Source organism: Melanerpes formicivorus, unplaced genomic scaffold, assembly GCF_026170545.1.
Source record: "Melanerpes formicivorus ecotype bairdi unplaced genomic scaffold, bMelFor1.0.p_v2 SCAF_171, whole genome shotgun sequence".
Taxonomy (NCBI): Eukaryota; Metazoa; Chordata; class Aves; order Piciformes; family Picidae; genus Melanerpes; species Melanerpes formicivorus.
Genome location: NW_027142523.1, coordinates 358,076 through 383,706, shown reverse-complemented (window position 1 = coordinate 383,706; position 25,631 = coordinate 358,076). Strand labels below are relative to the sequence as shown.

General features: G+C 59.9%; 1 protein-coding gene across 1 annotated transcript; it reads left to right on the top strand.

Moving 5' to 3' along the window:
* Nucleotides 1-25,631, top strand: MINPP1 (multiple inositol-polyphosphate phosphatase 1). Its single transcript, XM_068169208.1, has 5 exons — nucleotides 1-631; nucleotides 1,324-1,512; nucleotides 2,539-2,636; nucleotides 3,824-3,957; nucleotides 21,364-25,631. The coding sequence occupies exons 1-5, from the start codon at nucleotides 1-3 to the stop codon at nucleotides 21,761-21,763; spliced, it is 1,452 nt and encodes a 483-aa protein (XP_068025309.1). The 3' UTR covers nucleotides 21,764-25,631.

The following is a 25,631-nucleotide window of genomic DNA, read 5'->3' as shown; positions in this document are numbered from 1 at the left end:
ATGGCGCCGAGCCGGGCGGCCGCCGCTGCGCTGCCTCGCTGCCTCCTTCTCCTGCCGCCGCTGCTGCTGACGGTGGCCGGCGCGGGGCTGAGCGGCTACTTCGGCACTAAGTCCCGCTACGAGGAGGTGAACCCGCATCTGCTGCGGGACCCGCTGTCGCTGGGTCCCTCGGCCGCCTCGTCGCGCCTGCCCGCCGCCTGCACGCCGCTGCAGCTCCGCGCCGTGCTCCGGCACGGCACTCGCTACCCCACGGCCGGCCAGGTCCGGCGGCTGGCCGAGCTGCACTCCCGCCTGCTCCGCCGCCGCACCGCCACCACCGACGCCGCCTCCTCCTCTTCGTCGTCGTCGTCCTCCTCCTCCTCTTCCTCCTCCTCCGCGGAATCGTCCTGTCCCGTTGCCGCCGAGCTGGCCGCCTGGCAGATGTGGTACGAGGAGAGCCTCGACGGGCGGCTGGCGCCGCAGGGCCAGCGCGACATGGAGTACCTGGCCCGGCGCTTGGCCGCTCGCTTCCCTGCCCTCTTCGCCGCCCGCCGCCGGCTGGAGCTGGCCAGTAGCTCCAAGCACCGCTGCCTGCAGAGCAGTGCCGCCTTCCGCCGGGGGCTCGGCCCTTCCCTCAGCCTCGGCAGCGACGGTGAGCCCGGGGAACCCTGCCCACGGGAACGCGCACGCTGAGCGACCCCCGGCCCTGCTTCGGGGACCTTCGGTGGTGTTCAGGGGGGCAGAGGGAGCCCCGCGCCCCCGGCCCCTCGGAAGGAGTCCCTCGGGCCTCCCCGGGTGGGGGTAGGGGCAGCCGCACAGCCTCCCCGGGGGTAGCGGGGGGGAGCCGCACAGCCTCCCCGGGGGGGGGGGTAGGGGCAGCCGCACAGCCTCCCCGGGGTGTGTGGGGGGGAGCCGTACAGCCTCCCCGGGGTGTGTGGGGGGGAGCCGTACAGCCTCCCCGGGGTGTGTGGGGGGGAGCCGTACAGCCTCCCCGGGGTGTGTGGGGGGGAGCCGTACAGCCTCCCCGGGGTGTGTGGGGGGGAGCCGTACAGCCTCCCCGGGGTGTGTGGGGGGGAGCCGTACAGCCTCCCCGGGGTGTGTGGGGGGGAGCCGTACAGCCTCCCCGGGGGGGGTAGGGGGGGAGCCGCACAGCCTCCCCGGGGCAGAGGGAAGCTGCGACGCCAGCGCTGCGTTCCCCATCCTTAGGCTGAGAGGCAGCTCGCACCCCTCCTCCCCCCGCCATGGGGACGCCGCTGTGGTGTGGGCACTGTCCCCGGGAGGGTGCCTCGGGGGCCGGCGGCCCTTCCCCCGGGGGCCGTCCTTGAGCCCCGCGTCCGCTTCCAGAGGCGGAGGTGGAAGTTAACGACCTGCTGATGCGGTTTTTCGACCACTGCGACAAGTTCGTGGCCTGGGTGGAAGAGAACCACGCGGCCGTGCACCAGGTGGATGCCTTCAAACAGGGGCCGGAGATGAGGAAGGTGCTGGAGAACGTGGCCAAGGCCTTGTGCTTGCCGGCAGAGGAGCTGAACGCAGGTAATGAGCTGCCGGCTGCAGCCGGCTGGCTGGCTGGGAGCAGCTGCCGGCAGGCGCAGCCCTGCAGAGCAGGTGATTTAGAACCTGCTGCACGTTGGTGACGCAGCCTCTGGTGAGGTGCATCGGGCTGGAGGTGAACGTCGGTGGGTGAGGAGTGTGGGAGAGAGTCAAAGGCTGCTCTGGGTTGGGCACGCAGGCACAAACCTTCCCTGTGCTGGCTTCTTGTGGTGCTGAGGAGTGGCTGATACCTGCAGCTTGCAGGCAGCTGTGCAGCGTTTGCTGTGAAGTGATTTTGTTTTCATAGAGGCACAGAGCTGTCAGGGCTGGGAGGGACCACGAGGACCATCCAGTGCCAACCCCCTGCCATGGGCAGGGACACCTCACACCACAGCAGGTTGCTCACAGCCACCTCCAGCCTGGCTGCAAACACCTCCAGGCAGGAGGCTTCCACCACCTCCCTGGGCAGCCTGAGCCAGGCTCTCACCACCCTCCTGGCCAACAACTTCTTCCTCACAGCCAAGCTCCAGCTCCCCACTTCTCCTTTTGCTCCATCCCCCCCACTCCTATCCCTCCCTCACCCCCCAGAGCAGAGGGGCAGGATCCTCTCCCTCCACCTCTGGCAATGGGCACTGGCAGCTGAGCTGCCCTTGGCCTTCTGGGCTGCCAGTGCCCATTGCTGGCTCCCTGTCCCAGGCCTGATTCCTGCCCCCCTCAGAGGTGTCCCAGACCCCTCTCCCTCCCTCACCCCCTCCAAAGTCCCTCCCCAGCTTGCTTGCAGCCCCCTGCAGATCCTGGAAGGTCCCCTCAGAGCAGAGCCCTGCAAGAAACTTGCTGCCCAAAATTAGGATTCTCTGCAGTAATTCTATTGCCAGCTGCTTGGTTTTGGTGCTCAGCCTCTGGGCTGGCAGTTTGTTCCTTGGGTACTCTTGTTTGCACTGCTGAACAGAGGCTGTGTTTCATTTGTAGAGGCAAGTGGAGAGCAGGAGGGTGGTGTCTCACCTTTTGCCTGTTGTGGATTTGTTGCAGATCTTGTCCAAGTGGCTTTTCTTACCTGCTCCTATGAGCTGACTATCAAAAATGTGACCTCCCCATGGTGCTCTCTCTTCAGTGAGGAAGATGCCAAGGTATGTGCTCAATGGGAGAGATACTGGAGAAGCCTCCAGAGATTCCTTGGTGGAGTCTCTCAAGTGTCAGCACTGGGACAGCCTGGCTGAGAGCTCAGAGGGCACTGGCAGCAGGTTTGCTGCTGGCACCAAGCTGGGAGCAGTGGTGACAGCCCTCAGGCTGTGCTGCCAGCCAGCCAGAGCTGGGCAGGCTGAGAGCAGGGCAGGGAGCAAGGGAATGAAACCCAACAAGGGCAAGGGCAGAGCCTGGCAGCTGGGCAAGAACAAGCCCAGGCAGCAGGAGAGGTTGGGCACTGAGCTGCTGGAGAGCAGTGAAGGGGACAAGGAGCTGGGGGTGCTGGGGGGTGGGAGGCTGAGCAGGAGCCAGCAAAGGAGCTCTGGTGGCCAAGAAGGCCAAGGGCAGCCTGGGCTGCATGAGAAGGGCTGTGGGCAGCAGGTCAGAGAGGTTCTCCTGCCCCTGTGCTCTGCCCTGCTGAGGCCACAGCTGGAATCTTGTGTCCAGGTCTGGTCCCTAAAGTACTTCAGTAGGAGGGTGGTGAGACTCTGGAACAGGTTGTTCAACACCTCACACCACAGCAGGTTGCTCACAGCCACCTCCAGCCTGGCTGCAAACACCTCCAGCCAGGAGGCTTCCACCACCTCCCTGGGCAGCCTGGGCCAGGCTCTCACCACCCTCCTGGCCAACAACTTCTTCCTCACAGCCAAGCTCCAGCTCCCCACTTCTCATTTTGCTTCATCCCCCCCACTCCTATCCCTCCCTGACACCCCAGAGCAGAGGGGCAGGATCCTCTCCCTCCACCTCTGGCAATGGGCACTGGCAGCTGAGCTGCCCTTGGCCTTCTGGGCTGCCAGTGCCCATTGCTGGCTCCCTGGCCCAGGCCTGATTCCTGCCCCCCTCAGAGGTGTCCCAGACCCCTCTCCCTCCCTCACCCCCTCCAAAGTCCCTCCCCAGCTTGCTTGCAGCCCCCTGCAGATCCTGGAAGGCCACCAGAAGGGCTCCTGGGAGCCTTCTCCTCTCCAGCCTGCACAAGCCCAACTCTCTCAGGCTGTCTGCAGAGCAGAGCAGCTCCAGCCCTCTGCTCCTCCTCCTGGCCCTGCTCTGGACACCTTCCAGCCCCTCCCTCTTGGTGTGGGGGGGATTATTTCCCCTGAGTGCAGTAAGAGCAGCTTGTGAGGTCTGCCTGCAGGTGCTGGAGTACCTAAATGACCTGAAGCAGTACTGGAAGCGAGGATATGGCTACGAGATCAACAGTCGCTCCAGCTGCAGCCTGTTCCAAGATATCTTCCAGCACCTGGACAAAGCAGTGGAAGAGAGCAGAAGGTAAAGACAAAGGTCTCTGTGCTTGGGCTGCCTTCCTCTTGTTATGAGTTGGATTTAAGGTTGTTTAGAAGTTGACTACTTCCAGAGAGAGCAGAGTTCGAACTGGGAGAATTTGAATGGGCAGGAATGGCTTGGTCTCTGCTCCCAGGCAGCCAGCACCAGAACAAGAGGACACAGTCTCAAGCTGTGCCAGGGGAGGTTTGGGCTGGAGGTGAGGAGAAAGTTCTTCCCAGCAAGAGGAATTGGCCACTGGGATGTGCTGCCCAGGGAGGTGGTGGAGTCCCCATCCCTGGAAGTGTTCAGGAGGGGATTGGATGTGGCACTTGGAGCCATGGGTTAGCTGTCAGGAGGTGCTGGGTTTTAGGTCATAAGTTGGAGCTGATGATCTCTGAGGTCTTTTCCAACCTGGCTGCTTCTCTGATTCTGTAATATTAATGTAAAGAGGGAGATTGTGTGTGTGTGTGTGTGATTCCACTGATGCTCCTGTGTCCACCTAATGTATTTTCATCTTTGAATGTAACTGCTCCATGCAGAGCTTCAAGGGCCAGCCAGCAGCTCTACCTGCTCATGGGCTTCTCCTCCTGCAGAGGCCTTTGGGTTAGCACAATGAGCTTTTGGTTCAAAACCTCCTTTTTAAAAGCCTTCTGTGGTGGAAATGGATGGCTGTGGGTTGAAGGCATCCCCATGGTCTCAGGCACAAATCCAGGCTGGGGGCAGAGTGGGTTGGGAGTAATCCTGAAGGAAAAAGAGCCTTTGGGGTGCTGGGTGCTGAGCAGCTCCCCAGGAGCCAGCAGTGCCTCCTGCAGCCTCAGGCAGCTGTGTGCTGGCTGCAGCCAGAGCAGGGTGGGCAGAGGGCAGCAGAGGGGATTCTGCCCCTGGGCTCTGCTCTGCTCAGACCTCACCTCCAGCCCTGCCTCCAGCTCTGCTGTCCCCAGCAGGAGAAGGACACAGAGCTGCTGGAGAGGGTCCAGAGGAGGCCACAAAGATGCTGCCAGGGCTGGAGCAGCTCTGCTGTGAGCACAGGCTGAGGGAGCTGGGGCTGTGCAGCCTGCAGAGGAGAAGGCTCCAGGGGGACCTCAGAGCTGCTGCCAGGAGCTGAAGGGATCCTGCAGGAAGGCTGCAGAGAGACTTTGCCTGAGGGGGTCTGAGACAGGGCAAGGGGCAATGGTTTGGAGCTGAGGCAGAGCAGGGTCAGAGTGGAGCGGAGGAGAAAAAGGAGATGGAGAATGTTGTTTGTCTGCTCCCCCTGGTTTGTCAGCACAATGACTTCTGCCCTTCTCTGTCTTTCCAGCCAGCTTTCCACAGGAGATGTAGGCCCAGACCTTAGCCCATCTGGGCAAAGAGGAGTGCAGACCACAGGGGTTTGAAGCTGAGGCAGAGCAGGGTCAGAGTGGATTTTAAGCAAAGGTTTTCCAGTGTGAGGGTGGTGAAGGCTCTGGAATAGGCTGCCCAGGGAGGGTGTAGATGCCTCCTCCTTGGGGGCTGTTTAAGGCCAGGCTGGATGAGGCCCTGGGCAGCAGTGTCCTGTTGAGAGGTGTCCCTGCCCGTGGCCAGGAGCTTGGAGCAGAGGAGCTCTTGAGGTCCCTTCCAGCCTGAGCCATTCCCTGATGATCCATTCATGATGTCCTGAAGCATGGCAGCCTGACTTCCTGCAGGATGACTGTCCTTCTGTTCAGATTAAAGCTGTTGGTGTGTGATAGCACAGTGGCTACTGGCAGAACTATCCAGATGTGGGGGTTGCAGACCAGAAGAGGCTGGTACAGGGTCCCAGAGGCTGGAGCTGTGCCTTGTAACAAACCTGCTTCCTTCTAACAGGGGAAGGGCAGGTTTCAAGCCACTGTAAGGACAGGAAAAGAGGTACTGTGGTCCTGATCCTGTCCTCAAGGGCTTGATTTGCTGCTTGACTCCAAGGTCAATAGTTCCACCAACCAGCCTGAGACCTTACTCTGGGATATTTAGTTTCCCATCCTTGTACTTTTGCAGCAGAGCTGCAGTCTGGGGGGAGAAAACAACCACTGCAGCTGGAGAAAGATACTAAGCCTTCCAAGGAACTGATAGTGGACTTGAAGATAGAGTCACCAGGTGTCTTCAAAGGATGGTGGTCTGTCTGAGGAAGGGGTTTGTCTTCATCTGTTGCCATGATTTGACAGCAGTGGTGCTGGAGTAACAAAGAGTAGTGGCACTGCACCCACTGCAGCCCTCCTGACAATGAGCTGGGAGAAAGTGTTCAGCTGCTGCAGGGCAGGGAGGCTCTGCAGAGGGACCTGGCCAGGCTGCAGCCATGGGATGAGGCCAATGGGATGAGGCTCAACAAGGCCAAGTGCTGAGTGCTGCACCTGGGTCACAGCAACCCCAGGAAGGCTCCAGGCTGGGGGCAGAGGGGCTGGAAAGTGCCCAGCAGGAAAGGCCCTGGGGGTGGTGGGTGGCAGCAGCTGGAGAGGAGGCAGCAGTGCCCAGGGGGGCAAGAAGGGCAGCAGCAGCCTGGCCTGGAGCAGCAATGGTGTGGGCAGCAGGAGCAGGGCAGGGATTGTGCCCTGGGCTGGGCACCGGGGAGGCCACAGCTTGAGTGCTGCCTTCAGCTCTGGGCCCTCCCTGGCAGCAGGAGCTGGAGGGCTGGAGCAGGGCCAGAGAAGGGCAAGAGAGCTGGGGAAGGGTGTGGAGAAGAGGGCTGGGGAGGAGCAGCTGAGGGAGCTGGGGGGGGTTGAGTGTGGAGCAGAGGAGGCTGAGGGAGAGCTCCTTGCTCTCTGCAGCTCCTGAGAGGAGGCTGCAGCCAGCTGGGGGCTGGACTCTGCTCCCAAGAGGAGATGACCTCAGGCTGTACCTGATTTTTGTGGCACACAGTGACCTGCATTTGTTTGCTCCTGCTGGTGATCTGTTTGATTTGAGAGCTGCTTTAGGATGAGATCATTAGGAGAATTAATTGACAACCTGGCTTGCTCCATGGAGAAAGTCCCAGGGGAGAGCAAGGTCCCCATGGGGCAGCAATGTGCCCTTGTGGCCAAGAAGGCAAATGGGATCCTGAGGTGCAGCAAGAAAAGTGTGGCCAGCAGGGCTAGAGAGCTGCTCCTGCCCCTCTGCTCTGCCCTGGTGGGACCACACCTGGGCAGAGCCTGGTTCTGGGCTCCCAGTTCAAGAGAGACAGACATCTGCTGCAGAGAGTCCAGTGGAGGCTGTGAGGCTGCTGAAGGGCTGTGTGTGGAGCAGAGGCTGAGAGCCCTGGGGCTGCTGGGCCTGCAGAAGAGAAGGCTGAGAGAGGAGAAACCTCTTTGGTGTGAGGCTGCTGGAGGCCTGGAGCAGGCTGCCCAGAGAGATTCTTCTCAGGAGACTGTCAAGCTCCCCCCGGATGTGTTGCTGTGTGCCCTGCCCTGGGTGACCCTGCTCTGACCAAATGATCTCTGGAGGCCCCTTCCAACCCCTCCCATTCTGTGATCTTCCTCCTGCTGCCTGAGGAGCTGTGTGCTCATGGCTCAGTGACCTGTCCCAGGAGCTGGCACCTCAGCAGCCAAGTGTGGGAGTGGTTGCTAAATGGACAGCATCAAGGCTGGGATCCTAAGTTCATGTCACTGTCAGCCTGGTGATAGAAACCAGCTGGGGAGGAGCTGGAGCCAGCCCACCCAGCCCTGGTGGTGATGCAGAAGCAGTAGCTCAGGGGTGGATGTTCTTGTGTGCCTGGCACTGTTGGAGTTCTCTGTAGGCAGGGCTGGATCAGCAGTCCTCAAAGGACAAGGTAAAGGCAGGCTCCCTGGGGAGCACAGCTCCTGGGTGGGGAGAGGTGGTGGCTGGTAAGCAGCATGGCTCCACCAGGGGTGAACCCTGCCTGAAGAACCTGCTGGTCCTTCAGGATGGACTTACAACATCAGGGAGGAAGGCAACAGCAGCTGAGGGCATCCCCCTGGGCTGGTGTGAAGCATCTGACTGTCCCCCAGGACATCCTGCTCTCCAAAGGGGGAAAGCAAGGACTTGAGGGGTGGCCACTGCTGGATAAGGAACTGTCTGGGTGGCTGCACTCAGAGCTGTGCTCAGTGGCTCAGGGTCCAAATGGGGACCAGTGGTGTCTGTCCTGGCACCAGTGCTGGTTAACAGCTTTGCCAGTGACATGGACAGTGGCATTGAGGCTCCCCCAGCAGGTTTGCAGCTGGCACCAAGCTGTGTGGTGCTGCTGACAGCTGGAGGGAAGGATCCATCCAGAGGCACCTGGGCAGGCTGCAGAGCTGGGCCCAAGTCAACCTCAGGAGGCTCAACAAGACCAAGGGCAAGGTCCTGCAGCTGGCTCAGGGCAATCCCCAGCACAGATCCAGGCTGGGGGAGGAGAGGCTGAGAGCAGCCTGCAGGAGAAGGCCTTGGGGGTGCCAGGTGGTGACAGAGTCCCCAGGAGCCAGCAGTGGTCCCTGGCAGCCCAGAGCCAGCTGAGTGCTGAGCTGCAGCCAGAGCAGGGAGAGCAGCAGCACAGGGAGGGGATTCTGCCCCTCTGCTCTGCTCAGAGCCCACCTGCAGCACTGCCTCCAGCTCTGGGGCCCCCAGCACAAGAAGGACCTGGAGCTGCTGGAGAGGCTCCAGAGGAGGCCACAGAGATGAGCAGAGGGCTGCAGAACCTCCCCTGTGGGGCCAGGCTGGGAGAGCTGGGGCTGTGCAGCCTGGAGAAGAGAAGGCTGCAGGCAGACCTCAGAGCAGCCTTGCAGGACTGAAGGGCTCCAGGAGAGCTGGGGAGGGACTCTGGAGAAGGGCTGGGAGTGCCAGGCCCAGGGACAATGGCTTTGAGCTGGGAGAGGAGAGATTGAGAGTGGAGAGGAGGAAGAAATTGCTGAGAGTGAGGGTGGGGAGAGCCTGGCACAGGCTGCCCAGGGAGGCTGTGGCTGCCTCCTGCCTGGAGGGGTTGCAGGCCAGGCTGGATGAGGCCTGGAGCAGGCTGGGCTGGGGGGAGGGGTCCCTGCCCAGGGCAGGGGCTTGGAGCCAGATATCTTCAAAGCCCCTTCCAGCCCAAACCCTTCCATGATGGCTTCATCCTGCCTGTCTGCTGGGGCTGCAGCAGGCTGGTTGGCTGCCCAGTAGCTCTCATGGTGTGCTGCCAGCAGAGAGCAGCAGGCAGTGAGTGCAGGAGGGCTGGGGACTGAATCCACAGCTGGGTGAGCTGAGGGCAGGGCAGGGCAGGAGCCTGTGGCTCTTCCCCATGACGTTAGGTGGCAGTCTGGGAGCGCTGGAGGCTTGGAGGCTGCCTCTGCAGCGGGGGGTGGGTGGAGATCTGCTCTTGCTGACGCCTTGGAGCAGCTCTGTGTCTCTTGCAGGATGTGGAGGTGCAGCTGGTGCTCTTTCATCTGGAGCTCCTGGTGTGACCTGACCCCTAGTGCAAACACCACAGCAGGCAGAGCTGGGGTTGGTTGAATGTCAGCAGCAGATGTTCTGTTCTGCTCTGCCCTGCCCTGCCACGCTGTTGTGCAACTCCACACAGGGGTCAGTGCTTCTGCAGCAGGTTGTTGCTCCCCAGAGGAACCTCTGGTAGTGAAAGGGCTTCCAGGGGGGCGTTGGCTCACTCTGGCCACCTGTAGTGCTGACTTGCAGCTGGCAGGCTCACAGTCACAGCCTGGCAGGGCTTGGGAGGCACCTCCAGAGGTCAGCCAGTCCAGCCTCACTGCCTGAGCAGAGTCACCAGGGCAGGCCACACAGGAACACATCCAGAGAGGGCTTGGATGTCTCCAGAGGACATGGAGGGGAACACAGGAAAACAGGAGGAAAAGGCAGAGGTGCTTAATGCTGCCTTAGCCTCCTTTGCAGTAGCAGGACAGGTGGCCTCCTGAGCTGGCAGGAGCAGTGCAGCCCCGCTGTGATCCAGCAGGAAGCAGTTAGAGACCTGCTGAGCCACTTGGATCCCCACAAGTCCATGGGAGTGGATGGGATCCACCCTAGGGTGCTGAGAGCTGGCAGAGGAGCTCCAAGCCTCTCTCCATCATTTACCACCAGCCCTGGCTCACTGGAGAGCTCCCAGAGGAGTGGAGGCTGCCAACATGATGCCCATCCACAAGCAGGGCTGGAAGGAGGAGCCAGGGAATCCCAGGCCTGGCAGCCTGAGCTCAGTGCCATGCAAGGCTGTGGAGCAGTCACCTGGAGTGCAATCACACAGCACCTACAGCATGGCCAAGGGCTCAGGCCCAGCCAGCAGGGGTTTAGGCAGGGCAGGTCCTGCCTGACCAACCTGAGCTCCTTCCATGCCCAGGGCACTGCCTGGGGGCTGTGGGGCAGGCTGGGGATGAGGTCTGCCTGGGCTGCAGCAAGGCCTTTGCCACCATCCCCCACAGCAAGCTCCTGGCCAGGCTCTCAGCCCCTGGCCTGGGCAGCAGCTCTCTGAGCTGGGTTAGGAACTGGCTGGAGGCTGAGCCCAGAGAGTGGTGGTGAATGGTGCCACAGCCAGCTGGCAGCCAGGCACCAGTGGTGTGCCCCAGGGAGCAGTGCTGGGCCCTGTGCTCTTTAACATCTTCACTGATGATCTGGAGGAGGGGATGGAGTCCATCAGCAGTGAGTTTGCAGCTGACAGCAAGCTGGGGGCAGGAGTTGACCTGTCAGAGGGCAGGAGAGCTCTGCAGAGGGACCTTGCCAGGCTGCACAGATGGGCAGAGGCCAAGAGGATGGCACTGAACAAGTCCAAGTGCCAGGGGCTGCACTTTGGCCACAGCAACCCCAGGCAGTGCTGCAGGCTGGGGGCAGAGTGGCTGAGAGCAGCCAGGCAGAGAGGGAGCTGGGGGTGGTGGTGGAGAGCAGCTGAACAGGAGGCAGCAGTGTGCCCAGGGGGCCAAGAAGGCCAAGGGCATCCTGGCCTGCAGCAGGCAGAGTGTGGCCAGCAGGAGCAGGGAAGTCCTTGTGCCCTGTGCTCAGCACTGCTGAGGCCACACCTGGAGTCCTGTGTCCAGCTCTGGGCTCCTCAGGTCAGGAAAGAGGTTGAGCTGCTGGAAGGTGTCCAGAGAAGGGCAAGAAAGCTGGGGAGGGGTCTGGGGCACAGCCCTGTGAGGAGAGGCTGAGGGAGCTGGGGTTGCTTAGCCTGGAGAAGAGGAGGCTCAGGGGAGACCTTCTTGCTCTCTCCAACTCCCTGCAGGGAGGTTGGAGCCAGGTGGGGGTTGGGCTCTGCTCCCAGGCAGCCAGCACCAGAACAAGAGGACACAGTCTCAAGCTGTGCCAGGGGAGGTTCAGGCTGGAGGTGAGCAGAAAGTTCTTCATAGAGTTGTTAGCCCTTGGGATGTGCTGCCCAGGGAGGTTGTGGGAATCCCCATCCCTGGAGGTGTTCAAAAGCAGACTGGGTGAGGCCCTTGGTGCCAGGGTTTGGTTGATCAGGTAGGGTTGGGTGATCAGTTGAGCTTAATGATCTTGGAGGTCTCTTCCAACCTGGCTGGTTCTGTGACTCCACCACCTCCCTGGGCAGCTTGCTGCAGGCCTCCAGCAGCCTCACACCAAGGAAGTTTCTCACACTGAGGTGGAATTTGCTGTGAGTGTTTGTCTCCATTGCCCCTGGGGCATCACAGTAGTGAGCCTGGCTGCACCTTCCTGCCAGCCACCCTTCAGCTGCCTGGAGAGACTGATGACCTTCTCTGCCTCATTTCCAAACAGCTGATTTCTTTCCAGAGAGTTAACTTTGCTCCAAGTTGTCTTTCAGGAAAGCTTAGCTTGGGCTGTCCAGGAGCAGAGAGGGGAGCACTGCTCTGCCAGCCAGAGCTGAGGCATTGGGATTGCCTCCTCTGCTCCAGGCTTGGCACTGCAGGGCTGTTGGCAGTGCTGCTTGCTTTTGAAGCACAGCAATTCCTCTGGCTTTGGCCTCTTTGCATTCCCACTCCCAGCTGAATCAAGCACAGACACTCTGCTGCTGTTGTCTGCCATGAAGTGAGTCTTAGCCTTAGGAGGGCTGGCAGTGGCAGGCCCAGAGGGAATGGATTGAAGCTTGAGGAGGGCAGATGGAGGCTGGACATGAGGAGGGGATTCCTTGCAGTGAGGGTGGTGAGAGCCTGGCCCAGGCTGCCCAGGGAGGTGGTGGAAGCCTCCTGCCTGGAGGTGTTTGCAGCCAGGCTGGAGGTGGCTGTGAGCAACCTGCTGTGGTGTGAGGTGTCCCTGCCCATGGCAGGGGGCTGGGGCTGGCTGAGCCTTGGGGTCCCTGCCAGCTCTGTGAGTCTAAGCAGGATGTTGGACTAATGATCTGAGAGATCTCCTCCAACCTCAGGAGCTGCATGGTTTGGTGCTGGGCTGGCAGTTGGACTCCACCATCCTCAAAGGCTTTTCCATCCTCAATGTGTCCATGGGGCATGGTGCTGGGGCTAGGAGTAAGACCAGAGTTGGTGGAGCCCAATCCTTCCTCAGACAGCTGCATGGCTTGAAATGGTGGTGGCAGAGGCCCAGGGGAGCAGCCCCTCACTGCAGCTGCTTGGTGCTGGTTGTCTTTTGCTTCCACACCATGACCCCAGCTGCCTGTCTTGCCTGTGGCAGAGAGCAAGGAGGATGCTTGGTGCTGGTGCTGTCCGACAGGGACTGATCTGCATTTGATTCAGGACTTCTGTAAAGCTCTTCACGCACTTGGCCACAACATCCTTCTGTCTGAAGGGGAGAGAGATGGATTTGATGGGTGGAGTGTCCAGTGGATAAGGAATGGGTTGGATGATGACATCCAGAGGGCAATGATCAACAGCTCCATGGCCAGATGGAGCCAGGGGGCAAGTGGAGGCCTTCAAGGCTCTGCACTGGACCAGTGCTGTTCAATCTCCTCCTCACTGAGACAGGCAGGGAGGGAGAGGCTCCCCCAGCAGCTGTGCAGCTGACACCCAGCTGAGTGCTGTGGCTGATGAGAATGAAGGATGGGATCCAGCCAGAGGGACCTGGGCAGGCTGCAGAGCTGGCTGAGGAGAGCCTCAGGAGGTGCAGCAAGGCCAAGGGCAAGGTCCTGCACCTAGCTCTGGGCACCCCTCAGAATCAATCCAGGCTGGGGGGATGAGACTGAGAGCAGCCCTGCAGAGAAGGCCTTGGGGGTGCTGGGGGGGAGGAGCAGGGCAGGAGCCAGCAATGGGCACTGGCAGCACAGGAGGCCAAGGGCAGCCTGGGCTGCAGCCAAAGCAGTGTGGCCAGAGCTGGAGAGAGGATCCTGCCCCTCTGCTCTGCTCTGGGGAGACCTCACCTGCAGGGCTGGGGCCAGCTGTGGGGCCCTCAGCACAGGAAGGACCTGGAGCTGCTGGAGAGGCTCCAGAGGAGGCCACCAAGATGCTCAGAGGCTGCAGAACCTCCCCTGTGGGGCCAGGCTGGGAGAGCTGGGGCTGTGCAGCGTGGAGAGGAGAAGGCTCCAGGAGACCTCAGAGCTGCAGTTCAGTATCTGCAGGGCAGCTCCAGGCAGGCTGGGGAGGGACTGTCCAGAAGGGGCTGTGGGGATGGGAGCAGGGGCAAGGGTTTGGAAGTGGAGCAGGGCAGAGTCATGTTGGGGCTCAGGAGGAAGCTCTGCACAGGGAGGCTGGGGAGAGCCTGGCACAGGCTGCCCAGGGAGGTGGTGGAGGCTCCATGGCTGGAGCCATTCAGGCTCAGCCTGGCTGTGTCCCTGGGCAGCCTGCTCTGGCTGCAGCTGTCCCTGTGCCTGCAGGGGGGTGGCCAGGATGCCCTCTGAGGCTGCTTCCAGCCCAGTGCAGCCTGTGAACCCAGTTCAAGGTGAAGCTGCTGAGTGCTGTTCCAGGGCTGTGGGCTGGGGGGCAGGCAGCTCCATCCTCTGGTGCCCTTTCTCTGCTGCTTCTTTTGCCTTCCTCTCTGCAGGGCAGCTCTTGGCAGAGTTCATGACCTTTCTGCAGTTGATTGCTCCTGGGCCCTGATTGCTCCCTTCCAAGCTGTGACTCAGTGCAGAGGAACTCAATGGATGATCTAAAACCAATCAGCTGCCCAGAGCTGCTTGTTCAGAGTGCAGGCAGAAGGAGCAGAGAGAGCCAAATGTTCCCCATCTGCTTGGGCCTGCACCTTCCAGACCTCCTGCTCCAGTCAGGATTCTTCAGTCCTTCATTCTTTGCTTGCTTCTGGGGTCTTGCACTTCCAGGGTCAGTCTGGGTCCATCAGCAGGTCCAGGCTGTCCTTCATCCCGTGGTGGGTGCTGTGAGCTGGTGTCAGCAGCTCCACAGGAGAGGCAGGGCTCTGACACTTAGACCTGTGCCTCCCAGGCACTGAGGTGCAGGGCAGCTTGTAGCCAGTTCTCTTCTGCATGGGCTTCCTTTGAGCTGTGAGGTGGCTCCTGCAGGGCCAGATCAGGAGTGTTGGCACTGCCAGCCCCTGGGGGCATGGAGATGTGGCTGGCTCCAGGGGGCTTTGCATGGGGTGTGCCAGCACAGGCTGGGGGCTGGCCTGCTGGAGTGCAGCTCTGGGGAGAAGGACACAGGGGTGCTGGTGAGCAGTGGGATGACCATGAGCCACCAGTGTGCTTTTGTGGCCAAGAAGGCCAATGGCATCCTGGGATGCACTAATTAGAAGGGCTGGCTGCTTCTGCTCTGCCCTGGTCAGGCCACAGCTGGAGCCCTGGCTCCAGTTCTGGGCTCCCCAGTTCCGGAGGCAGGGAAGTGCTGGAGAGAGCCCAGGGCAGGCTGGGAAGCTGCTGAGGGGCCTGGAGCAGCTCTGGGAGCAGCAAAGGCTGAGAGCCCTGGGGCTGAGAGCCTGCAGAAGAGCAGCCCCAGAGGGCAGCTGAGCAGTGCTGGTCAATACCTGCAGGGTGCTTGTGAGGGGGATGGAGCCAGCCTGCTCCCAGTGCTGTGTCTGCATCTCTGCAGGCTGCTGGCTTCTCAGACCCCTGAGCAGTGCAGGGCACCTCCCCTGGCAATCTCTGTCCACCTGCCTAGCCCTGGCTCTGTCAGGTGGTGCTCCTTGCCTTCCAGCCCTCCCCCAGCATGCTTCACCTCCCATTGGCTGCCTCCAACTTGCTGGCTCAGGGCACCCCAGGAGCAGCCCCTCAGCAGCTTTTCTAGCCTCATATCCTTTAATCTAAGGAATCCCACAGGGAAGAGCCCAACAAGCAAAGCAGTGCCTAGCAGCTCCACACACACCTCAGCTCACCCAGCAGCTATCCACCTGGGCCAGGAAGGGTTGGGCAGGGGGCAGGAGCCTGGAGCCAGAGGGGGGGTCTGCCTCTCCCCACAGCCAGCAAGGGGCAGGAGGAGAGGAAGCAGCCTCAAGCTTGCCAGGGAGGGTTGAGCTGGGCATTAGGAGAAACTTTTGCCTGGAAGGACTTTCAGCCCCTGGCCCAGGCTGCCCAGGGAAGAGGTCGAATGGCCATCCCTGGGGGTGTTCAAAGAGGCAGAGATGTGGTGCTGAGGGCCATGGTTGAGCACCAGCCTCGACAAGGCAGAGAGTGGTTGGCTCTTAAAGGTCTTTGTCAACAGGAAAGCTTTGATTCTTTGGCTGATTCATTGACTCCTGGAAGGGCTCAGGCTGGAAGGGACCTCACAGCTCACCTGCTCCAACCCCCCTGCCGTGGGCAGGGACACCTCTCAACAGGACTCTGCTGCCCAGGGCCTCATCCAGCCTGGCCCTGAACACCCCCAGGCAGGAGGCAGCCACAGCCTCCCTGGGCAGCCTGTGCCAGGCTCTCAGCACCCTCATGGGGAAGAGCTTCTTCCCCAGCTCCACTCTGACCCTGCTCTGCCTCAGCCCCAAACCATTGCCCCCTGTCCTGTCTCAGACCCCCTCAGGCAAAGTCTCTCTGCAGCCTTCCTGCAGGATTCCTTCAGGTCCTGGCAGCAGCTCTGAGGTCCCCCTGGAGCCTTCTCCTCTGCAGGCTGCACAGCCCCAGCTCCCTCAGCCTGTGCTCACAGCAGAGCTGCTCCAGCCCTTGAAGCATCTTTGTGGCCTCCTCTGGACCCTCTCCAGCAGCTCTGTGTCCTTCTCCTGCTGGGGACAGCAGAGCTGGAGGCAGGGCTGGAGGTGAGGTCTGAGCAGAGCAGAGCCCAGGGGCAGAATCCCCTCTGCTGCCCTCTGCCCACCCTGCTGTGGCTGCAGCCAGCACACAGCTGCCTGAGGCTGCAGGAGGCTCTGCTGGCTCCTGGGCAGCTGCTCAGCACCCAGCACCCCCAAGGCTCTTTTTTCTTCAGGATTACTCCCAACCCACTCTGCACCCATGCTCATCAGAGTTGGTGCCATTCACTGGTGGTTTGACATGAGCTGGGCACAGCCTGGTCAGCATTTCAGGTTTCCCTTTGCCCTGAGCTGTGCCCAGGTGGGAGGGAAGTGAAGCTCTGCCTTCTGTCTGTGCTGGCCCTGTTGTGTTGGTACTGACTCTGGAGGTGCAGGAGCATAACTCCAGCTCTGCTGCTGCAGGTGGAGCTGCTGACTCTTGAGGGCTGTTCCTTGAGAGGTGCTTTGGGTTTTTTCCCTTCTCCTCCTCCCCACTGGTGACAACCCTCAGAGCACCAAGGCTGTGAAGTGTTTTTACAGCCCTCTCAGCCTCCCCACTGCATTCCCTCACCTCTGCTGTTTCCTTACCACTTTAAGGTTCCTCCAGCTCCTTGTCCCAGACACAAATCACAGAGGGCATGGGAGAGATGGAGAAGTCATCCCCTAGGTGAAGATAAAGGTCTTGAGGCCTTTGTCCTGCTGGACTGGGGAGAGCAAGGGCAGAATGTAGTCCAGGCTTGCTTAGCAGTTACCGAAGGCCTCCTTTGGAGTCGTTGGAGGGAATTCTGTGGGAGGTTGGAAGGTTGGCCAGGTCAGCTTTGCTTTGTTGCTCCTTCTTATCCTGCTATCTGCTGGGGTTGGGGTTATCTCTAGCTGAAAGTCACATTGCTGCTCAGGAAACAAACTTTGGATGAAACAAGGTTCACTTCTTCCCTATCTACAGTGACACATCCACGGGCATGGGCAGAGCTGGGGGGATGGGGGAGCAGAGGCAGCACATTCTCTGCCCTGGCCAGGCCACAGCTGGAGCCCTGGTTCCAGTCCTGGGCTCCCCAGTTCCAGAGGCAGGGAAGTGCTGGAGAGAGCCCAGGGCAGGCTGGGAAGCTGCTGAGGGGCCTGGAGCAGCTCTGGGAGCAGCAAAGGCTGAGAGCCCTGGGGCTGAGAGCCTGCAGAAGAGCAGCCCCAGAGGGCAGCTGAGCAATGCTCAGCAAGAGCTAAAGGAGCTGTGGGGGGCAAGAGGCTGGGGCCAGGCTCTGCTGAGTGGTGCCAAGGGGCAAGGGGCACAGAGTGGCAGGCAGGAGGTTGGAGCTGAGCAGGAGGAGAAAGTTGTTTGTTGTGAGGCTGCTGGAGGCCTGGAGCAGGCTGCCCAGAGAGGTTGTGGAGTCTCCTGGTGAGGAGAGCTTCCAAGCCCCCCTGGGCACTGTGCTGCTGGGCAGGGTGCTGTGGGTGCCCTGCTGGAGCAGGGTGTGGGACAGGGTGATCCCCAGAGCTCCCTTCCAGCCCTCAGCAGGCTGGGATGCTGGCTTCAGCCTGGCTCTGCTGGGATTAAGGAGAACTGAAGCTTGCCTGCAAGACAGATCCAGGTCTGTGCTTCTTCACAGTGCCTTCATTTCCATGCTGGGACTTAGGTCTTGTGCTGATGAATTGAGTAAGTTCCATTTTCACTTGGAAGGTTACAGCCTGGGCATGTTCAGTAGATGGAGCTGGCACCTCCCTGCTCATGTTCTGCCTACAGCTGGGACTGAGGTGTACTGCTGGGTTTTGCTGATGGATTCTTGCAGCACAGGAGGCCAAGGGCAGCCTGGGCTGCAGCCAAAGCAGTGTGGCCAGAGCTGGAGAGAGGATCCTGCCCCTCTGCTCTGCTCTGGGGAGACCTCACCTGCAGGGCTGGGGCCAGCTGTGGGGCCCTCAGCACAGGAAGGACCTGGAGCTGATGGAGAGGCTCCAGAGGAGGCCACCAAGATGCTCAGAGGCTGCAGAACCTCCCCTGTGGGGCCAGGCTGGGAGAGCTGGGGCTGTGCAGCCTGGAGAGGAGAAGGCTCCAGGAGACCTCAGAGCTGCAGTTCAGTATCTGCAGGGCAGCTCCAGGCAGGCTGGGGAGGGACTGTCCAGAAGGGGCTGTGGGGATGGGAGCAGGGGCAAGGGTTTGGAAGTGGAGCAGGGCAGAGTCAGGTTGGGGCTCAGGAGGAAGCTCTGCACAGGGAGGCTGGGGAGAGCCTGGCACAGGCTGCCCAGGGAGGTGGTGGAGGCTCCATGCCTGGAGCCATTCAGGCTCAGCCTGGCTGTGTCCCTGGGCAGCCTGCTCTGGCTGCAGCTGTCCCTGTGCCTGCAGGGGCTTGGACAGGATGCCCTCTGAGGCTCCCTCCCAGCCCAATACCATCTGTCAGTCTGTCCTTCAACCACATCCTGGTGAAGTGAGTAAAGAGGAGGCAGAAGGAGGGTGGGAGCCCGAGTGGCAGTTGGCACAGGGCAGAGGTGAGACTTTGCTTCCATGTGATCAGAGTCACTAGCTGATCCCAGAGCAGATGGAGGGGGGACAGCTCAGGCCTCCTGCTGCACATTTGCTTCTGTTTGCAGCTTACTGGTGCCTGGGTGTCAGTGCTTCACACTCCTGTCCTGGCTTTATCAGGAAGCTATCAGAACCAGCAGCAACCTTTGTGCTGTGCACACACTCCCAGGGGCAGCCTGCCCTCACTTCCTCCTCAGACAGAATGCTGCTTCTGCTGCTTTAGCCTCCTTGGTGGCTTTTATGGTGGTTATTAGGTGATGGCAAATGACATCTGGCCTGCAGTCTGGACCCCTGAGCCTGGGCAGGGCGTGCTTGGCTCCTCTTGGGGCTCTGAAGGGCAGTGCTGGGAGAGTGCAAGGCTCTGGCCTGCTAGGGGCTGCAGACAGCTTTAGTCCTGCTGAAACAGCCTGTTGGTGGTTGAGCTGGGGCTGGGGGAGCTCTGCTCTGCTTCCCATGCTCCTGTGCCCTGTCAGCAGGAGGATTCCATGGGAGTGGAGCAGGTGAAAGAGGATCTCAGGTTGCAGGGGCAGTAACGTTGTTGTGTCTTCAGGTTTCTCTCTGTGCTCTTTAAACCTTCTGTGCCTGTGTGTCTGCAGGCCAGGGGGGACTGCCTGCTTTGGGAGCTGAGGACACTGGGATGAGGATCAGCAAGGTCAGGTGCCAGGCCCTGCACCTGGGTCCCAACAACCCCATGAGTGCTCCAGGCTGGGGCAGAGGGGCTGGAAACAGCCTGGTGCAAAAAGACTTGAAGGGTGTTGGTGGACAGTTGGCTGAGCTGGAGAGGAGGCAGCAGTGCCCAGGGGGGCAAGAAGGGCAGCAGCAGCCTGGCCTGGAGCAGCAATGGTGTGGGCAGCAGGAGCAGGGCAGGGATTGTGCCCTGGGCTGGGCACTGGGGAGGCCACAGCTTGAGTGCTGCCTTCAGCTCTGGGCCCTCCCTGCCAGCAGGAGCTGGAGGGCTGGAGCAGGGCCAGAGAAGGGCAAGAGAGCTGGGGAAGGGTGTGGAGAAGAGGGCTGGGGAGGAGCAGCTGAGGGAGCTGGGGGGGTTGAGTGTGGAGCAGAGGAGGCTGAGGGAGACCTCCTTGCTCTCTGCAGGAGGTTGGAGTGAGGTGGGGCTCAGACTCCCTGGTATGAAGTGACAGGAGGAGAGGAAATGGCCTCAGGCTGCTCCAGGGCAGGTTTAGCTTGGACATTAGGAACAATTTCTGCCCTGAAAGTGTGGTTAAGGCCTGGCCCAGGCTGCCCTGGGCAGTGAGGGGCTTACCTTTCCTGGGGGGCTTTCTGTGCCCATGGAGGTGTGGTTTAGTGGTGGCCTTGGCTATGTTGGGCTGGTGGTTGGGATTCCTGATCCTGAAGGCCAACCAATTCTGTGACTCCAATTCCTAGTTTGGTGGCCTTCTTTTCACCTCAGAGCTTCCTGTGCTGGCCATCAGCAGGGCAGCAAAGCCCAACCTTGCCTGAAGGCTACAGATGTTGGGGTGCTTTGTCTCAGCAGCTGCCAAACCTTTCTCCTTGGGGGTCTTGGGGTGTGGAATCAGTTCCCTGGGGGTAAGAGCTGAAACCAGCCACTGATAGATGCTGGTTCCAGCCAAGAAGCTTCCAGGGGTTGTCAAGGGTGTTGCTCTAGGCTTGAATAGTTAAATAAGGGGAAAAGGGGATCAAAGCAGCTCCTGGAGAGCAGGGGAGTTGCAGGGCAGGCTGGTAACAACAACAGCTGAGGCCAGCAGGGACCTGCAGCTTGGATGCAAAGGGTGAGGAGCGCTGATGGCTTTCTGTGGCAGAGGTAGATTGCTACTGGAGGTACATCTGCAGAGCTTTGCTCAGCAGGTTGTAAATGACTGGGAGAAGAGGTGAGGAATGCAGTGGCACTGCCCATGCAGCACTTCCCATGCAAGACAGGGCAGAACAGTTGTTGCTGCTGAAGAGGGTAGGGAAAAGGAGCATCCGAGACCAGCTGGGCGTGAAATTGAACACATCCAAGTGCCAGGTTCTGCACATTGGCCACAACAACCCCAGGCAGTGCTACAGGCTGGGGGCAGAGTGGCTGGGAGCAGCCAGGCAGAGAGGGACCTGGGGGTACTGGTTGATGGTAGGATGAACATGAGCCTGCAGTGTGCCCAGGTGGCCAGGAGGGCCAATGGCATCCTGGCCTGCATCAGGAACAGTGTGGCCAGCAGGAGCAGGGAGGTCATTCTGCCCCTGTACACTGCACTGGTTAGGCCACACCTGGAGTACTGTGTCCAGCTCTGGGCCCCTCAGTTTAGGAAGGAGGTTGACTTGCTGGAACAAGTCCAGAGAAGAGCAACAAAGTTGGTGAGGGGCTTGGAACACAGCCCTGTGAGGAGAGGCTGAGGGAGCTGGGGTTGCTTAGCCTGGAGAGGAGGAGACTCAGGGGTGACCTTATCACTCTCTACAACTACCTGAAGGGGGGTTGTAGCCAGGCAGAGGTTGGTCTCTTCTCCCAGGCAGCCAGTACCAGAACAAGAGGACACAGTCTCAGGCTGTGCCAGGGGAGGTTCAGGTTGGAGGTTAGGAAGAAGTTCTACACAGAGAGAGTGATTGCCCATTGGGATGGGCTGCCTGGGGAGGTGGTGGAGTCGCCGTCATTGAAGGTGTTCAGAAGGAGACTTGATGGGGTGCTTGGTGCCATGGGTTAGCTGTTTGGGTGGGTTGGATTGGTTGATGGGTTGGACACGATGAGCTTGAAGGTCTCTTCCAACCTGGTTTGGTTTATTCTAATAAAGTTTTTATTCTAACAAGGGATCTGCGAAGCACTGCCAGAGCCCCGGCTTGGTGGGGTTGGGAGGGCTCTCTGGCCATCACCTAGTCCATCCCCACTGCTCCAGCAGGGCACCCACAGCAGCTTGCCCAGGAGCACCGTGGCACCATGGGGGTTGGAAGCTCTCCAGGGTGAACCAAGGTGCAGGAGCGCTGCCTGGGCCCTGGCCGCGGTGCCGTGGGTCGCCGTGGGTGCTCCGAAGCAAAGGGCTTTTGCTCACCCGCTCCCCTTGGCTTCTCTTTTTCAGTTCCAAGCCCATCTCTTCCCCTCTGATTGTGCAAGTTGGGCATGCAGAGACCCTTCAGCCCCTGCTGGCCCTGCTGGGGTTCTTCAGAGACGCGGAGCCCCTGCGGGCCGACAACTACAGGAGGCAGCTGCGGCGGCAGTTCCGCAGCGGCCGCATCGTGCCCTACGCGGCCAACCTGCTCTTCGTGCTCTACCACTGCGAGCAGGGCAGGGCCTCCCAGGAGGAGTACCGGGTGCAGATGCTGCTGAATGAGAAGCTGATGGTCTTCCACCACTCTAATGAAACCATCTCCACTTACTCTGCCCTCAAGGAGCACTACAAGGACCTCTTGGAGAACTGCCACTTCCAGGAGGAGTGTGAGCTCCCCACAACGAACACCACTGCTGTGGATGAGCTGTGAGGAGCCGCTCTGCTGGACACAGGCTGTCCACGAGCACTTGGGGTGATTTGCTGCTGCTCTGGTGGCTTTCTGACCTTGGAGGGGGGTGGGCTGGGTTGTCTCTGTGAGCTCAGAGGGGTCTGGCTGGGTGTTTGCAGCAAGCACCCAGTGCAGGAGGAAGCCCACCTGTGTCTTGGTGGTACAGCCAGGTCCTTCCCTTGGCCCTTCCTCTTGGATGGATTCAAGAGCTGAGCCAGCTGCTCTTTCCTCAGAGCTTGGAGGTGCTTGGACCTCTTTTGTGCTGCCTTCTTTGTTTAGCTTCTCTTTTCCAACAGCAAGCATGGAATAATTCAACCCTGTGAGCTGTTCTTCACTCCTTTTCCCGAGCTTCTAGGAGGGAAGGGATGTCTCATCATCCTTCCCAGCTGCCCAGCTTCTGCCTGGCCAGCACCGTGGGAGCATCTCTTCCATGGCATTCAAAGCAGGAGGAGCTGCAGTGTTCTTGCAGGCATTGTCTCCTACTCAAGAACTTCTTCCCCAGCTCCACTCTGACCCTGCTCTGCCTCAGCTCCAAACCATTTCCCCTTGCCCTGTCTCAGACCCCCTCAGGCAAAGTCTCTCTGCAGCCTTCCTGCAGGATCCCTTCAGGTCCTGGCAGCAGCTCTGAGGTCCCCCTGGAGCCTTCTCCTCTGCAGGCTGCACAGCCCCAGCTCCCTCAGCCTGTGCTCACAGCAGAGCTGCTCCAGCCCTTGGAGCATCTTTGTGGCCTCTTCTGGCCTCTCTCCAGCAGCTCTGTGTCCTTCTCCTGCTGGGGACACCAGAACTGGAGGCAGGATTGGAGGCAAGGTCTCAGTGCTGGGGGTCAGGAAGGGCAGGGAGGATGATGAGACTCTGGCACAGGCTGCCCAGGGAGGCTGTGGCTGCCTCCTGCCTGGGGGTGTTCAGGGCCAGGCTGGATGAAGCTTGAGCAGCTGATTGCAGTTGAGAATGGAATGCTCTGAGGTCTGCCTGTGGAGCCTTCTCTTCTCCAGGCTGAACAGCCCCAACCCTCCCTGCAGGGAGGTTGTAGCCAGGTGGGGGCTGGTCTCTTCTCCCAGGCACCCAGCACCAGAACAAGGGGACACAGTCTCTCTCAGAAGGGGCCAGGACTTGAAGTCATCATGGAGCAAGGTAACCTGCAGGGGAAGTTATGTAGCTGTGAAAAGTAGTAAAGAAAACAAGTGAGGAAGTGGAAAGCAGCCCCTCTCCTTCTGGGGTGCTCTAGGAGATGCTCCAGGGGTTCTCATGAGCAGGCTGCTGTGTCCTTTCACTTGGCACCACCAGTTCTAGCTGGGAAAGACTCAGGCTAGGGCATCCAGGTTAGGCTCTGCTACAGCTGGAGACATCTTAGTCCTCTCCAGGAGGGCAGCTGGAAGGGACCTCTCCAGCTTCCTGCTTGAAAGGAGGTTGTGGCTAGCCCTAAATCTAGGCAGACTTGGGACTGTGGAAAGAATGCCTGAAGCTTGAGTTCTGCTGGCTTTAAGGCAGTGACCATGGTGTCACTTTGGCCTTCTGTGTTTGTGCCACCTTGTTCAGAGGGTTGTGGAATGGCTTGGTTGGAAGGGACCTTCAAGCTCATCCAGTGCCAACCCCCTGCCATGGGCAGGGACCCCTCCCCCCAGCCCAGCTTGCTCCAGGCCTCAGCCAGCCTGGCCTTGAGCACCTCCAGGCAGGAGGCAGTCACAGCCTCCCTGGGCAGCCTGTGCCAGGCTCTCCCCACCCTCACTCTCACTCAAGAATTTCTTCCTCCTCTCCACTCTCAATCTGCCCACCTCAACCCCAGTCCATTCCCTCTCATGAAGAAAGGAGCTGCATACAGGCAGCTGCACTTGGAGTGAATCCAGTGGCTGCTGCAGCTGGGGAGGTGTTTTACAGCTGTGCAGTGTGGCAGGAAAAGGAGAAATGGATTACCCAGAAATGGCTAAATCAGGGCAAGTCAGCTAAAAATGCCTTCCTATCCCAGAAGGGAATGGCTGTGTCACCCCACAGCAGGTGACCTGCTGCTGGTGGCTCTCCAAAAGTGGTTTTCCTTTTGCTGTTCTGCTGTGAGCTGAGGCCTTGGCTTGATGAGGGCAGCAGTGCCTGTGGGGAGCAAGGTGCTGGCTGCCGGAGGTGCCAGCGAGACCCTGTGGGGATGGGCAGCCTTAGCATGCCAGCTCTGCACCTGGGGAAGGAGGCTGGCTGCTGAGCCAAGGCAGGAATATAGGTCAGGATGTTTGCCAGCCCCAGCACGTGCCTCTGCCATCCCTGCATGCCTCCTCCTCCACGTGCTGCTGCCTGGAGATGGAACTGCAGGGAGCAGCAGCAGCCCCACAGCCGCCCGCTCCCAGCTTTATTGCAGCCTCGGAGGTGAGCTGCACAGAAGTGATCCTTTGTCTGAAGGCTTCCTTGGTAAACAGCTGATGCCAGACTGAGAAAGCCACCCTTCAACAAATATTTTCACTGTGACTCAGCCATCCTGTGGTGATTCCTGCTGTGAGCAGAAGGGATGGGAGGAAGCCTGGCTGCTGGAGATGGAGGATTTCCATTTGCAAGGCTGACTGTGAGCCCTGGTGGTGGTTCAGAGATGTGGCCTCCTTCCTTCTGGAGAGGGAGGGTGGTGTCCTTGACTGCTTTCCAGATCATGTGCCAGATGAGGTGGAGGAGCCAGAACCTTCCTTCTGCAGTGAAGCATCATGGAATTCCCTAATGGAAAGACCTCCCTCCTGGAAAAGGCCTCCAAGATCAAGTCCAACCCAGCAGTGCCACATCCACCACTAAACCGTGGTCCTTGAACACCTCTAGAGATGAGGACTCCACCAGTGCCCAGGGCAACCTCTGCCAGGGCTTGACAAACCTCTCAGTGAAGACATTGTTCCTAATGTCCAACCTAGACCTGCCCTGCTGCAACTTCTGAGGCCATTTCCTCTTATCCTATCTCCTGTTGCTTCAGAGCAGAGCCCAGCCCCCAGCTGGCTGCAGCCTCCTCTCAGGAGCTGCAGAGAGCAAGGAGGTCTCCCTCAGCCTCCTCTGCTCCAGGCTGAACACCCCCAGCTCCTTCAGCTGCTCTTCTCCAGACCTTTCTCCAGCTCTGAACCTGCTCCAGCTCCTCAATGTCCTTCTTGGATTTAGGGCCAAAAATTGAACTCAGTATCCAGGCTGTGTCCTGCCCAAGGCACAATCCCTGCCCTGCTCCTGCTGCCCACACCATTGCTGCTCCAGGCCAGGCTGCTGCTGCCCTTCTTGCCCCCCTGGGCACTGCTGGCTCATGTTCTGGCACTTGTTCCAGTGCCTGGCTCTTACAGTGAGGCAGCTGAGTTCTTCAGGCTGACTTCTCTCTAGTGAGCCTACAAGTATGTTTTATATGGCAATAAGAAAGAGTGGAATGGATCCAACAGCTCCATAAAGCTGTGCACCAGCTCAGCACACACTGTTTGAAGAGCAGGCTGCCTCATCTCCTGAGGAAGTCCTGCAAGGGAGGCTCTGCTTTCCCTTCCTCTCTGCACAGAGCAGCTCATCCCAGCCACCAGCCAAGCACTACTCTTTGCACCCTCTCTCAAACTGGAATCCTTCACTGCTGGAGCACACCCCCAGTGTTGTTGAGGGCTGGCCTGAAGCCCCCCTGAAGTGTGGTTTGCTCTAACTGGTTCAATTGTAATTTATTTTCCCAGCTAATGAACCTTTTCCTTCTGCTGAGTGCTGCTGTAAGCCAGGTTAGCAGCAAGCTCTCCACTTGCTGGCCACAAGGTGAGCTTGTGCCCCTGTGGTGCTCCCTGGATGACTCTGAGACCTTGACTTGGGTTTGTAGTGCTGTGAAATAAAGCTGCACCCTCTCTTCATCCCTGGGAGGCCAGCAGCAGTGACACCACCA

Bases quoted from the DNA above. Each gene is read 5' to 3' on its own strand.
- MINPP1 (XM_068169208.1), top strand. From the start codon at position 1: ATGGCGCCGAGCCGGGCGGCCGCCGCTGCGCTGCCTCGCTGCCTCCTT. The intron at 632-1,323 runs GTGAGCCCGGGG...GTCCGCTTCCAG, and splicing joins CCTCAGCCTCGGCAGCGACG to AGGCGGAGGTGGAAGTTAAC. The intron at 1,513-2,538 runs GTAATGAGCTGC...GATTTGTTGCAG, and splicing joins GGCAGAGGAGCTGAACGCAG to ATCTTGTCCAAGTGGCTTTT.